Source organism: Camelus bactrianus, chromosome 12, assembly GCF_048773025.1.
Source record: "Camelus bactrianus isolate YW-2024 breed Bactrian camel chromosome 12, ASM4877302v1, whole genome shotgun sequence".
Taxonomy (NCBI): Eukaryota; Metazoa; Chordata; class Mammalia; order Artiodactyla; family Camelidae; genus Camelus; species Camelus bactrianus.
The window spans coordinates 66,044,892-66,057,265 of NC_133550.1; the positions used below are offsets into that span (position 1 = coordinate 66,044,892).

Consider the following 12,374-nt stretch of genomic DNA (forward strand, 5'->3'; position numbering starts at 1 on the left):
GCCTAGAGTCAAGGTCCAGGGCCCTCTCCACTCCTCCATCGCCATGAGGACTCACTGACAAGTCCAGGCTGGGCGGTGAGCGGCATGGCTGCCAGAACCAGGTCCCGCTGTAGACAAAGCAGTGTCCCCTCCGGATCTTGGCTTCTACTAAGCTGGCGCCTGAGACCTGGAGGTCCCCAAGGGCCTGCCTCAGTGGCCCCAGCTCACGGCGACAAAGCTGTCTTGGCCTTGGACCCCCTTTCCCCCAGCTCGGAGGCCCCTATTCAGCTACCGATGGTGCTGTAAGCCCAGGACACTATTTACTAGCGGGGCCGGTGGCGATAAACAGGCGTGAAAGCCTGAACAAATACGGCAATGGAAAAAAACCTGGAGCCGCCGTCTCCAGCTTCATTAGTATCTTCATAAAAAGGACTGCTGTATCTAATTTGTATCGCTCAAAAGGGGCTTCCCAGGCTGAATACATTTCTCCAACCACAAAGGTTGTGGTTTTGCAGAAGCGCCTTAGTTGAAAGCTCTGTCTCTGCTGAGAGGTGATTAGACTCCAGCCCACACAGCTCCCAGCGCCCGGGGCTGCCGAGGGGAGTCCCAGCGGGGCTGCGCTGGCTGGTGGGCCTCTGGGCCTCACGTGCTGCAGCGCCGAGCCTGGCTTGGGGGGCCTTGTGTAATCCTGTGCCCCTTCCGCAAAGTACAGCACCCTCTTCCATGAGGCAGGGCAGGACCACTTCAGGAGAGGGTTCCAGCCTTTCAGGAGTCCGAAGGGCCCTCCAGGCCCTTTTCTCAGCCTCGGCCTTGGGAAACAGAAGACCCCCTCATGGACACAGAGGTCACTAAGTAAACCTCAGGTTGATGGACCATCTCATTTAATCTCATTATTCCCATTGTACAGAGGAGAAAACTGAGGCTGAGAGCAGTGGTCTCAAAACGTGGTCCCTGACCTGCCACACCCATATCCCCCGGGGACTTGTCACAAATGCAGTTTCTCGAGCTTCTCAGCAGACCTTCTGAATTAGAAACTTGGCGGGGAGAGGCGCAACCTGAGTCTTAACTCGGGGGATGCCGACAGGCTTGGTTTGGGACCCACTGGCCTGGGAGAAGCATGCACTGGAGGCTGGAGGTGAGGGGCAGAGGTGGGAAGCAAATTCTGGCCGCCGTCCAGCCCCTGTCCAGGTCGAGGGGGCAGCCTTGCTGTGAATCTGCTCACACTCAGTTCGCAGGGAACTGGCTGTGCCAGCAATCCCAGGGGCTGGGCAGGAAGACTAGCTGGGGCTCTGAGGCTGGACTGGGAGGCCTGGGCCAGCTGGGCCGTGGACAGGGAGGGGATGGAGCCGGGGAGGGGGCCTGAGAGCTGGGCTTCGGAGGAGCCACATGTGCAGAGATGGAGGTGGGAGGGAGGCCCAGCCAGGGAAGCGGATATGGAGAAGCCCCTGGCGGCTCACCCCGGCCAGCCCTGGATGGCCAGCACCACCTGCTTTGGCCATTTGGCAAATACAAGGAGGCCACGGCTGCTTCCTGAGGAAGAATGTGCCGGAACGCAAGGAGCCCTGGGCCAGGAGCCAGGACAGCTGGTCTGAATCCTGGAGCACGCAGGGTCACCCGGCCATCACAGCCTCTCCTTGCCCTCACTGATAGAGACCGGCGGTCCAGCAGCCGGGGTCTCCAAAGAGCATTTGTAAACAGCAAAGCGTAGGGTCTGCTTGGAACAGGGAAGGTGTAAGTCAATGAGTGGACGATGAAAGGCGGCAACTTCCAGCCTCCAGTCACGGGCACAGTGTGGCTCTCGGGCCATGCCTGGGGCCCGAGGGCAGAGGGACTCTGCTAGGAGGCCAGCAAGTCCTGAGTCACCAGGAAAACCGGCCCAAGTGAAGAGGGATCACCAAGCGGAGAGTGACTCTCTTGGGTCCTGGGGTTTTGGGGCCAGAGAGAGGAGCACGTACCACCCCTGTCTGCAGGGCTTGGGTCAGCATGGCCATCACTTCACAGACAGGTGACTGTCCACTGACCGTGTGGCCTTGGGCAGGTCGCTTTCCTGGTCTGAGCCTCAGTTTCCTCACTTGGAAATGGGTGAGGAGTTCTCTCCCAGGGGACAGCGAGGACAAGACAAGCTAATACAAGGGAAAACAGTGCGGAAAGAGTGCTGTGCACCGTGGCCCCAGACCCTTGGCCTTGGCCTGGCTTTGGCTTTGCTGTCCAGGGCCTCCTTCAGAGCCACACCCCCCAGCAAAGGGTTAAGGGCCCGAAGCTACAGGCCGGTGTCAACAGCTCTGCCAGAGCGAAAGAACACAAGAGGGACAGAGACAGAGGGAGACACAGAGACAAAGGGAGGCAGACAGAGGAAGAGACGGAGAGAACAGGCACCTGGCTCAGACCAGGGCTTGCGCTGGGCCACCCCTGCTGGCAGGAGGTAGGGTGGACTCCAGCCGGCCAGCTTCACTTTGGAGCAGCCCAAGAACCTGGTCTATGTTCATCTCTGTAAACAGGAGAGTGAGAGCCACCTGCTGGGGTGACTGCCAGCCTGGGAGACCAGTCCGGTGCTGGGGCAGGGGGCGGGGGGCGGGGGCGGCGGCCTCGCGCCACCTGGGTGAGAATCCAGCCCCAACACTGGTTGTGTTGTCTCAGGCTAGCCAAGTCTCGGTCACCTCATCTGCGGTGACTACAACCTTGCCTGACTCTGACCTGCTGGGGTCAGGAGAGAAATCACTGAATTTGGCCATCAGCCACCCTTAACCCCACAGTGTCCTCAAGAATCTTCCAGCTGAGCTCCCGTGGCAGGCATGTGGGGGCACAGCACACAGTGGCTTCTCACCAAACAGCATCGGACGTTAGCTTCTCACGAGGGGGACCCCAGCAGGGCAGGGGACTCGAGGCACCCCCATCAGCACCCAGGAGCCCGGCTGGGCTGGCACGGACCCCAGGAAGGGACCACTGTCCCTGTCCCCCCCCCCCGCCACCTCTCGCCCAGCGTCACGGAGGGTCTACCTGCGGAAATGAGCAGCGAGAGGACGGCGAGCACGTTCAAGGGCTGCTGGCCACAGCTGGTCATCGTTTGGCTTGCATGGATCCGTCGAGAGCTGCCTGTTGAAGGAGAGCCAGGAGAGGCCGGGTGTGGGCTGTCTCGCCTGTGGTGCAGACACTGGCTCTGCTGCCCACGGTGGGGACGGGCAGGCGCGGCAGGGAAGTGGGTTTGCTGGGTGCAGGGGGCCGGGCTGTGGATGATGGAAACGCCACCATCCAATTTCCTTTCTGGAATGAATGACCTTCCCCCACCAGTCACCGTCACCTCCCTTTCTTTTCACGGCAAAATGAGACTTAATCAAAGGAGGACGGATGGCTCAGGTGGTGGAAATAACCAGTGGGCTGAGGCCGGCTGAGGCTGGTGAGCGGGCGCCCGAGTGCACAGGAATGAGAATGACTGGGGAGCCTGGCGACTGGTGGGGAGCTCGTGTACCTGTGGGGACTTGCGGGACCCAGGTCTCCCTGCTGTGTCGCTAACCGTGTCTTTCATTAACCCCCCACAAGCATGCATCGAGCCGGCCCCTTCCAGGCATTAGGGACACAGCAATGAACTAAATCAACTGGAAACAGAACTCAATAGAAGCTGTCCCTGCCCCGGCTTACATTCTACTGGGGAGGGCTGACAGCCCCCAAACAGATGAGTAGTTCAAATGCTACAAGGCCCCTGGGGTTACACCCCAAAGGCTGAAAGCAGAGATTCAAACAGATACTTGTACCCCCCAGAGCAGCGCAATTCACAATAGCAAAAGTTGGCAATGACCCATGTGGTCGGCGAGTGGGTGACAAGTAAACACGACTTGGCGGGAGGTCCTATAATAGTGGAACATTACTCAGCCTTAAAAAGGAAGGAAGTTCTGTCACAGACTGCTGTATAGATGAGCCTTGAGGTTATTACACTCAGTGAAATAAGCCAGACACAAAAAGACAAGTACTGTTATGACCCCACTCATGTGAGATCCCAAAGCAGGCAAGTCCACAGAGGCAGGGAGGAGGGCTGGGGGAGGGAAGTGGGGAGTGAGCGTGTCATGGGGACGGGGTTTCCGTTTGGGAAGATCACAGAGTTCTGGAGATGGACGGTGGTGACTGGAGGAAGTGCTGCAGAGTGACGGGGCCGCAAGTGCAAAGGCCCTGAGGTGGGAGCAGTGGGGAGGTCAGTGGGGGGTGGGGGGAAGGGCAGGTAGCAGCAGGCCACCTAAGGTATCCACCTTACATCGGGTTGCTGAAGCCTCAGGACAAACCTGAAGCGACAGGTTACCTCGCTATTACCAGCCCCTCCCCTAAGGGGTTTGGGAATGGAGGCTGGGGAGGAGGCCCAAGTGTCGTCCGTGTGCACGGCATGGCCCACTGAGAGCCCTGCCTGGGTTGTAGCTGCATGTGGCTGGGAATTAATTTGCTGAGCGCCTATTATGTGCCAAGCTCTGGGCAAGGCGAGGTGGTGCACACCACCCCCTTGCCTCACGGAACCCCTGGTCTGGGAGAGCTCTGGGACACCGGCGTGGGTCCAAGGCAGCTCTGAATCCTGCTTGGTGGTGGCAGGCAGAGGCAACCCAGGGTCAACCCAGAGGCCGGAAGCTTCAGAACAAGGAGACGGTGCCAGATTCATGGCCGAACACAGGATGCTCACGGCCAGGTCCCGCCCTGCTCTGGGGCCTTGGTCTTCTCACCAACAGCATGGACAGCAGGGAGGCACCGAGGGCGTCAGGTGCTGCTCCTGAGTTTGGTAAGCAAGAATAAGAAAAGGGGGTGGCCTGGCGGTAAGATGCCTTAATATGGCGATTACTCATGGTGGTGACGTCGGTGTCAGCCCCTGGGGAGGGTGCCCCTCCTTCCTCTGCACGAAGGCCTCTCTACCCCTATGGACTGTGAGCTGTTTAATTGCTCGGAGCCTGGTCCTCCTCCCCGCCTCCCTCAGGGCCCTCCTGGGAGGATGAAGGAGATTAAAGCATTTGAAAGTGCTTAGGAAAGGATTTCATACTGGAGAAACCTAAGGATCAGCCCTGGAAAACGCACTGGGGTGGTGGTGGGTGCTGTCTCCGAGATGCCTCTCCCCCAGCAATGTGGCCCCATCCCACAGATGGGGAAGCAGAGGGCCCCCTGAGGGCTGAGACAGGTCTCCAGAATCTGTGCCCTTCTAGCCCCTGAAGGCTGGGGCTACCTACTTTTTGAGCCGGGGCTCCAGTCTGAGAGCGGATTCCCTGAACAAATGCTGGGGTGGGGGTGGGGGTGGGGGGGTCCACCTCTGTCATGTGCCCTGCCCTCCCTCCTGCTGCTCATACTTATAAGCCCTGCATGTATTGGGGGAGGCTGTCTAATCACACCTGGGGTGCCCTCCTCTTTCCTGTGAGTCCAAATCCTACACTACCTTAGAAGCTATGTTAATGCCACCTCCTCCAGGAAGCCTGCCTTGATTCCATCAGTTGGAAGAAATTTGTCACTCCACTGAGGCTTATTGTATTCCATCTCTTCTCTTATTAACATGTTAATTCATTTATTCATTCATGTATTCCCTTCATAAATATTCACTTGCAAACCACTACTCTAGGCTAGGGTCTCTGGGCTGGGTTTTAGGGACTCAGGATGTGCTGGGTGAAGGCATCCCCCAGCTTATGCAATGGGTCCTCCTGCCCTCCTCTAGGGACCATGATAGGCCTGGGCTTGAGCCAGCCAGCGGGGGGCACCAGCCTCATGCTTGGATCAACAGCAGCCCCCAGGTCTGTTGTGGATGTGTGGTCCACCAAGCTCCGGTGTGCCCCGCCTTGGTGACGCACTGCACGTCCGTCCCCTGTCCAACAGGGCACTCCTCGTGGTCTGCTCAGTCGCCTCCGCTCAGCTGGGCCCCTCATGCCCACCTGTGGCTGCCTCAACAGGTGACAGAAGCCACAGCCCCATTTGTGGGGCAGAGGTTGGGGTGGGGGCCTCCGGGTGGGGGTGGGGACAGCCCTACCACCCCAGGTCCCCAAGGCAGCTCAGTGCCAGCACTGAAGGCTGAACCCGTGGTGGAGAGAAAACCCCACTGTGCGTCACTGGGCATTTACATAAAAATTCCATTTCAAACGACCTGAGACGGCAAAGCTGGAAGCCAGGTTCTCTATCCCTGGCCAGGTCGGAAGGCTGCTTTAGAAATGCCATGGCTGCCATTTGTGCTAAGTTTCCACGAGAGGGCCGGCTGCAGGGTCACGCCATCAACAACACTGATATTCACCGCGACCCCTCTAGGGGGTCTGCAGCGGGGAACCTGGGCATGTCATGCTGTCAGGTGCCGCCCCCTGGGACCTCCCCACTGGTGACGTTTTGGGAAAGCCTCTCCAGCAGAGGCAGGAGTTGGGGCTGAAAGAGTGATGCCCCTCCTTGCGCCCCACCGGGCCCGGCCCTGCTCTGGGGGCTGTAGCCATGGGGCTGCTGTCCCGGGTCTGGCTTATACCAGCTGAGTTCTTTACAGGTCCTGGATGCTGGCTTTTCACCGTGTTATCTCAGATAATCCCCCACGGCCTGATGAGGTAGACATCAACCTCCCATCTGGTAAAGAAGGACACTGAGGCTCAGAGAGGTGAAGTGACTTGCCTGAGGTCACATAGCCACTCAGTGGCTCAGACAGGAAGCAAGTCCGGCCTCCATATTTGCTCTCCCTCCCGGCACTATAGGAGCTTCCAGGGCCTCCCGAGCCCTCCCCCCTCCCGCCTCCCCCCCAGAAGCACGTTTACCGTGGACAGATTCGATTTATGGTCCCAGGTTCCATCTCTGAAAATTGGTAAACTATCCACAATGGTAGCTTGTGACCAACAATAAAACCCAAAGAACAGGTAGAACATTCTGGATGAGCGGGACTCCCCACGCTCTGGCTGCCTCCAGGATCACAAGTCAGGCGCGCATCTCCGCGTCCACCCCTCAGGTCAGCCAGGGAGTGCTGTGCCCAGATCCGAGGATTATTTTTAAACACCGAATTTGGCGAGGCCTGAGAGGAGAGGCAGGAGGGCATGTGAAGAGAAACAGAGCCGAGAAAGATGAATTAAACCCCACCAGCAACAACAGCAGAGCCTGCTTTCACGTCAGCCGGGCTAGGCAGGGCGGGGGGAGGGAGGCAGGGCTGGCGGGCGGGCCCTCGGTGCTGTGTGAGGGGCTCTGCCACGGACTCTCTGGAGCCCCCACGCCTGGGGGCCACTGGCCCGATGCCAGGAGATCCCACACCCTCTCTTGGTTGCCAGCAGACCCCTTGTCAGCCCACCTGACCTCCCCTGGGTGTGGCCCAGAGCATCACCTCCTGCCTGGATAAGGCCGAGGGCCGCACGGCCTGGAGGTTGGGCCTTGGGCTTGGGCCACCCTGCCCGGCCCCCCCCTTCTGTAACCACACCCATATGACCTGGGACAAGTCCCCTCAGTCTCCTCGGCCCCCAAAAGGAGATAAAAATAGTATCACATCCACAGAGTCCTTGCGACGACTGTCTGAAGGGAGGCCTCAGAGCACTTGCGATGGGGCTGGCGCTCCAAAAATGTCTGTGGGGTGTGCTCCTTGCAGCCAGCTGCCTCTGCCCCAGCCTCGCCCACCCACCCACACCTCCTGAGGGGTCGGGGCAGCTGCAGGCTCAAGTCCGCGCTCACTCCGGAGGCCCCGTGTGGTCTGACCCTCGCTGCCGCCTCTCACTCTCTCTGCTCCTCCACTCCAGCCTCTGGGATCTGCCTCTCCCCTGGGTCTTTGCACACCCTGTTCCCCAGGCTGGGGACACCCTTCCCCTCTCCTGCAGGCAGGCAGCCTGGACCCAGCTTCTGGGGTCAGCTAGGTCCCCGACTCTCAGAGTTCTCCCTCTGATGCACCTCTGGGTGGGCTCTGGAGGCTGGCATGGGCGAGAGCACGCTGCCTGCTTGGTTTGTGTCTCGACCTGAGAGCAAACTGGGGTTAGAGAAAAGCAGGTGGCAGGCGGGGCATTGAGAACCCAGACCGCTGCTGCAGGGGACTGGCCTTTAGACCCTGCCACCTGAGCCTGCATTTCCCGACATTGAGAATAAAGGAGGGCACGTGACTAGTTACACACTGGTCACCCAAACACATGCCACCTGGCCCCTCCCCTGCAGGGCTGCAGCTCTGCGGTCATCCCCGTGGCGGGGTGAGGACGGGTCCTGTCCCAGCCTCCTGGGTGCCAGTCGCTGGTGGCAGAGCACAGGAGTCGGGCCCTCTGCTCAGGCTGGGCCTTCCCTGGACATCTCTCCCCCCAACTCTGGTGTTCAAATCAGACCTACCCCAGGCCTGGCTCCAGTGCCCGCAGGTCCAGGAAGCAGCCTGGGCTGCTGCTCGCCCTCTCCATCCCCACTGCCCAGGGTCATCTTCTGGATGCTCATCAATGCACACATGACAGTCTCTACTGGGGGCCACGCCCAGGGCTGGGTGGCGGTGGGCATGGGGTTAAGCCACAAACAAGATGGACCGGGTCTGGCCACCACGGGATTGTGGCCTGGGGAGAGTCAGGAAGCAATGGATTCCATGGTGAATCAGAAATCAAGCCTGGACATTCTTCTTACCATTCGTCATAGTGTGAGTGCTGCGAGTTAGTAATTAAACAGGGGCAGAGCCCTTCGAGGCCTCACAAACCGTCCTGTGGGCAGTAGGTGCCCAAGAGGCGGGGGACGGAGCTAACGCCGGGGAGAGCAGCTGCCAGCCCCGGGGCCGGCCCTGGGCCGGAGCGTGCTGAGCACTTGACTCTGACAAGCCGGCTTGCCTACACCCTTAGGCTGTCCCACTGCCCTCCCCAGGGTGGGGACAAGGAGGGAGGGGCGGGCCAGAGCCAGGATTCAAACCCATGGTCTGCTCCTGTGCCCTGTCTCCAGGCACAGATGAGTGTGTTCACACCCGCAGGCAGCACACACGTGCACACGTGTCTGCAACACACGCGTGAACATGCGTGCACGCGCCCCCGCAGCCCACACGGGCACACGTGTGACCGGCGCACCTGTGGGAGCACACACTGTCTCAGCGGCGATGTTTACCCTCCAGCCAGTCCCCGGGCTTCCAGGGCCTTTCCTGGCCTTGCAGACCCAATTCTGAGTTTGCGAACTTTTGTTTTTAGGACAATGTCCACTGAGAGGTTATGAAATCTCACTCAGAAACCAGAGTCCAGGAATAGCACCTGTGGGAAGCAAGGCCAGAGTGCGTCCTCCTGACCCCCCGGTGCCTGCGGAGGGAGCGGCAGGGCAGCCAGGCCAGGTGGCCGGAGCACACACACGGAAGGACAGATGGACACAGGCCAGACGGCGACACGTTCTCCAGCAGCTGGGGCTGCACAGCCAGCAGTCACTTGGCAGTTTCGGATGAGTCCCCCAGAGCCTGTGTCCTCCAAGGCCTCCCCTGACCCCTGCATGAGGCTGAGGACCCTGCCGTGTGTGCTCACGGCCTGTCCACCTTTCCTCAGAACACAGATGGCTGTTTATAGTTGCATGCTTGGCACAGGGGCTCCCTCTGAGCAGCGTCCATCAGCTCCCTTAGACTGTAACCTGGACAAGGACAGGGACCCAAGACCGGCAGCATAATTCGCCAGGCCCAGTGCAAATGAAAAATGCAGAGAACCATTTCTGTTCAAAACTCTTCAGCAATTCAGCAACAGCAGAGCATTAAACCAAGCGTGGGCCCTTCCGAGCCTGGGTCCCTGTGCGACTACCCCGATCACACACCATGAAGCTGGCCCTGCTGCCACTGCTTGGTTTGGGCTCAGCACCAGGCAGCATGGGCCCGGCACATAGTAGGCACTTTATAAACACTTGTTGGATTGGTTGAATGAATGCAGGCATCATCATCTCCATTTTTCTGATAAACAAGTTGCAGCTCAGAGAGCCGGCACGATTTATCTGGAACTGAGGGGCTGGCAGGATGGGATTTGAACTCAAGTCTGTCTGACTCCAAGCAGGGGCTCATGGTGGGTGCCGGTAGGGGAAACGACAAAGGTTTCTGAGTCCGTCTCCCCTGGCCTGGAATCTGAGTGCTGCCGCTAAGTAGCTGACTGTTCTAGGCAAGTTATCTCACTGGCCTCAGTTTCCTTATCTGTAAAATGGAAACCAGGCCTGTCCCTGCCCCCGCCTTGCTGGGGTATTGAAGAAAGAAAAGACCAGAAGGGTTAGCAGGGCACCCAGCACATCTAGCAGGTGTGCTCTGTAAATGCCTCTTAACTGATGTTGCCCACTGTCGTTTCCAAAGCCGATGGTTTAGGCACCTGAGATGCCGCTCGGTGCCCCCGAGCAAAGGAAGGTGTGCCTGAGTGCCACGCCTACCGAGCTAGCCCCCTCTCCTGTTTGGCTGGTGCCTCAGTGAGCACTACTTGCCTGCTGCCCCGCCTGCTGGTTAATTGCTTCCCTGCCAGGCACCAGCTCCTTGAAGTGGGGAGGGGACTTCCATGCCCCTCTATCCCCCGCAGAGGATGCTCTGCGCACAGTAGGTGCTGAGTGAATGTTTGCTCCGCAAAGAGCAACACTCACCGTCAACACTCTTAGGCCTAGATGCCAGGTTCACTTTATTGCAAAGAGCAAACTTTCAGATGGAACAGTGGAGATGCAGGCAGAGGCTCAGCCTGACTTCTACTGAGACAAGGTGTCAGCTTTTACTGCCAACACCAGCAGCAACCTTGGGCATCAGTCTCACGGTGGCAGCCACTCACCTAAGCCAAGAAACCCCAGCTCCAGGGTTCCAGAGGGCTAGGTCCCCCAGAGTCCAGGGTAGCCCAGGTGGGACAGCTCAGAGTCCTGAGTGTACATCCCCTGAGCCCCACTGTCCCCATATCAGGCAGACATGACACCACGTGCTCCACAGGGCTACTGCAGGGTCCACTCCGGAGGGAAGAGGAGAGTTTGCACACCGCAGCATGGGGTGTCCTTGTCAGCAGGACCACGGGACATCGTGCAGGTCACCACCAACTCGGAAACCACTCCTGCCCCCCAAATCCCTCCCACAGGACAACACTCTAGTTGATCTCCCGAAGAGCTCTCAGTCCTCAGCGACATCCCAACCCCCACCTCCACCCACCAGGCTCTGGGTTCAAGCTCTAAACCCAGCTTGTTTCCGCGGTCCCGTCCTGGGCCCCGGCCGGGCCCCCTCTGCCCTCACGCAGGCCTCCGTGCGTGTCACTCTCCTGAGTGCTTGAAGGGGGCACAGCTGCCCTCCCCGTCTCAAAGGTGAGGAAACCGAGGCCCAGGGAGGGGAGAGGTCTGCCCAAGGGCACACAGCTGGGAGAGGCTGGGCTGCAAAGCCCAAGGCTTGGATGCTCTGCCCCTCTTGGGGCCACACCAGGTCTCAGGGCAAGTGGTTAAGGGGAGGGTGTCGCTGAGACCTCGTGAGGCCCTCTGTTCTATCCGTTCTCCCGAATTATTTGGCTACACCATGGAGATAAAACAACCCTTGGAAATCCCAGGGGCATTTTTTTCCCACTGGAGAAACATAAAAATATCACATGAAGAATGAATCACTTAAAGTGTCAGGGCTGGGAGAGGAAAGACAGGCACGCAGGCTGTCGAAGGGCAGCCCGGGATTTCTCTCCCAGTTCTCGGAGCCCCGATGCCAGCCTCCCTCTGTGGGAGGGGCCTCGGCCCAAGGGACCCTCTTTCTCTGGGAAGAAGAGAAGCCGGAGCCCAGCCTGTTTCCCATCTATAAGTGGGGGTAACGCACCCACCTTGAGGGGTGTTGGGAGGGGCCGAGGAGGTGATGGAGGCATTCATTCATTCATTCCACACCGAGTGTAATGCTGGGTGGCACTGGCTGGGGACTACAGATACTGGTGGGCTGGACAGACCCGTCCCACCCCTGTAAAGCCCACCTAATTCATACATGCGGTGACTCGGTGCGTCTGAGCTCAGAGGAGCACCCTGACCTGGTCTGGGTCGGGGGTGCCCCGGAGGAACAGGAGATCCGACAGGTCCCCGGCTCATCCAGACCAGGTTGGGGGGCCTGGGGAGGGAGCTTGCCAGCAGGGAACTGGCACATGCAAAGGCCAAGAGGTGGGACAGCACTCCGGGATGGGGACGAGTCTGGCACAGCAGGAGCGGAAAGAGGGGGGAGCAGGGAGACAAGGCCAGAGCGGCGGGCGAGGCCTGGTGAGTGCTCCCGGCACATAGTAGGTGCTGATGGGCCTCTGCGGGGCCCACCCCCACAACTCACGAGAACCACCATAAACAGGGTCTCAGCCCTCTCAGGTGAGGAAGGGGCGGGAAGCAGAGCAGAGGACAAGTGAGGCGGGGACAGGAGAGCCATCTGAACACCTACTGTGTGCTGGGACTTCTGTGCAGGCAGATCTTATGTCTGAATCTGACGAGTGAGGGGAGGGAGGGAGGGAGGCACTGGCCGACACTCGCAGGGGCCGGCCATGACCCTGAGGGGGCCCCGGGGTCTGTCT

At 59.5% G+C, this 12,374-nt stretch overlaps 1 protein-coding gene across 3 annotated transcripts in view; it reads right to left on the reverse strand.

Annotated features, from left to right (window-relative positions):
• SHISAL1 (shisa like 1) overlaps nt 1-12,374 on the reverse strand; it is a 134,374-nt gene that overhangs the window by 47,988 nt on the left and 74,012 nt on the right. For all 3 annotated transcript variants that reach the window (XM_074375680.1, XM_074375678.1, XM_074375677.1), the window contains exon 2: nt 2,977-3,072. In XM_074375680.1, coding sequence (XP_074231781.1) covers nt 2,977-3,040 — 64 coding nt within the window. In that variant the 5' untranslated portion in view covers nt 3,041-3,072. The remainder of the gene's footprint in view (nt 1-2,976; nt 3,073-12,374) is intronic.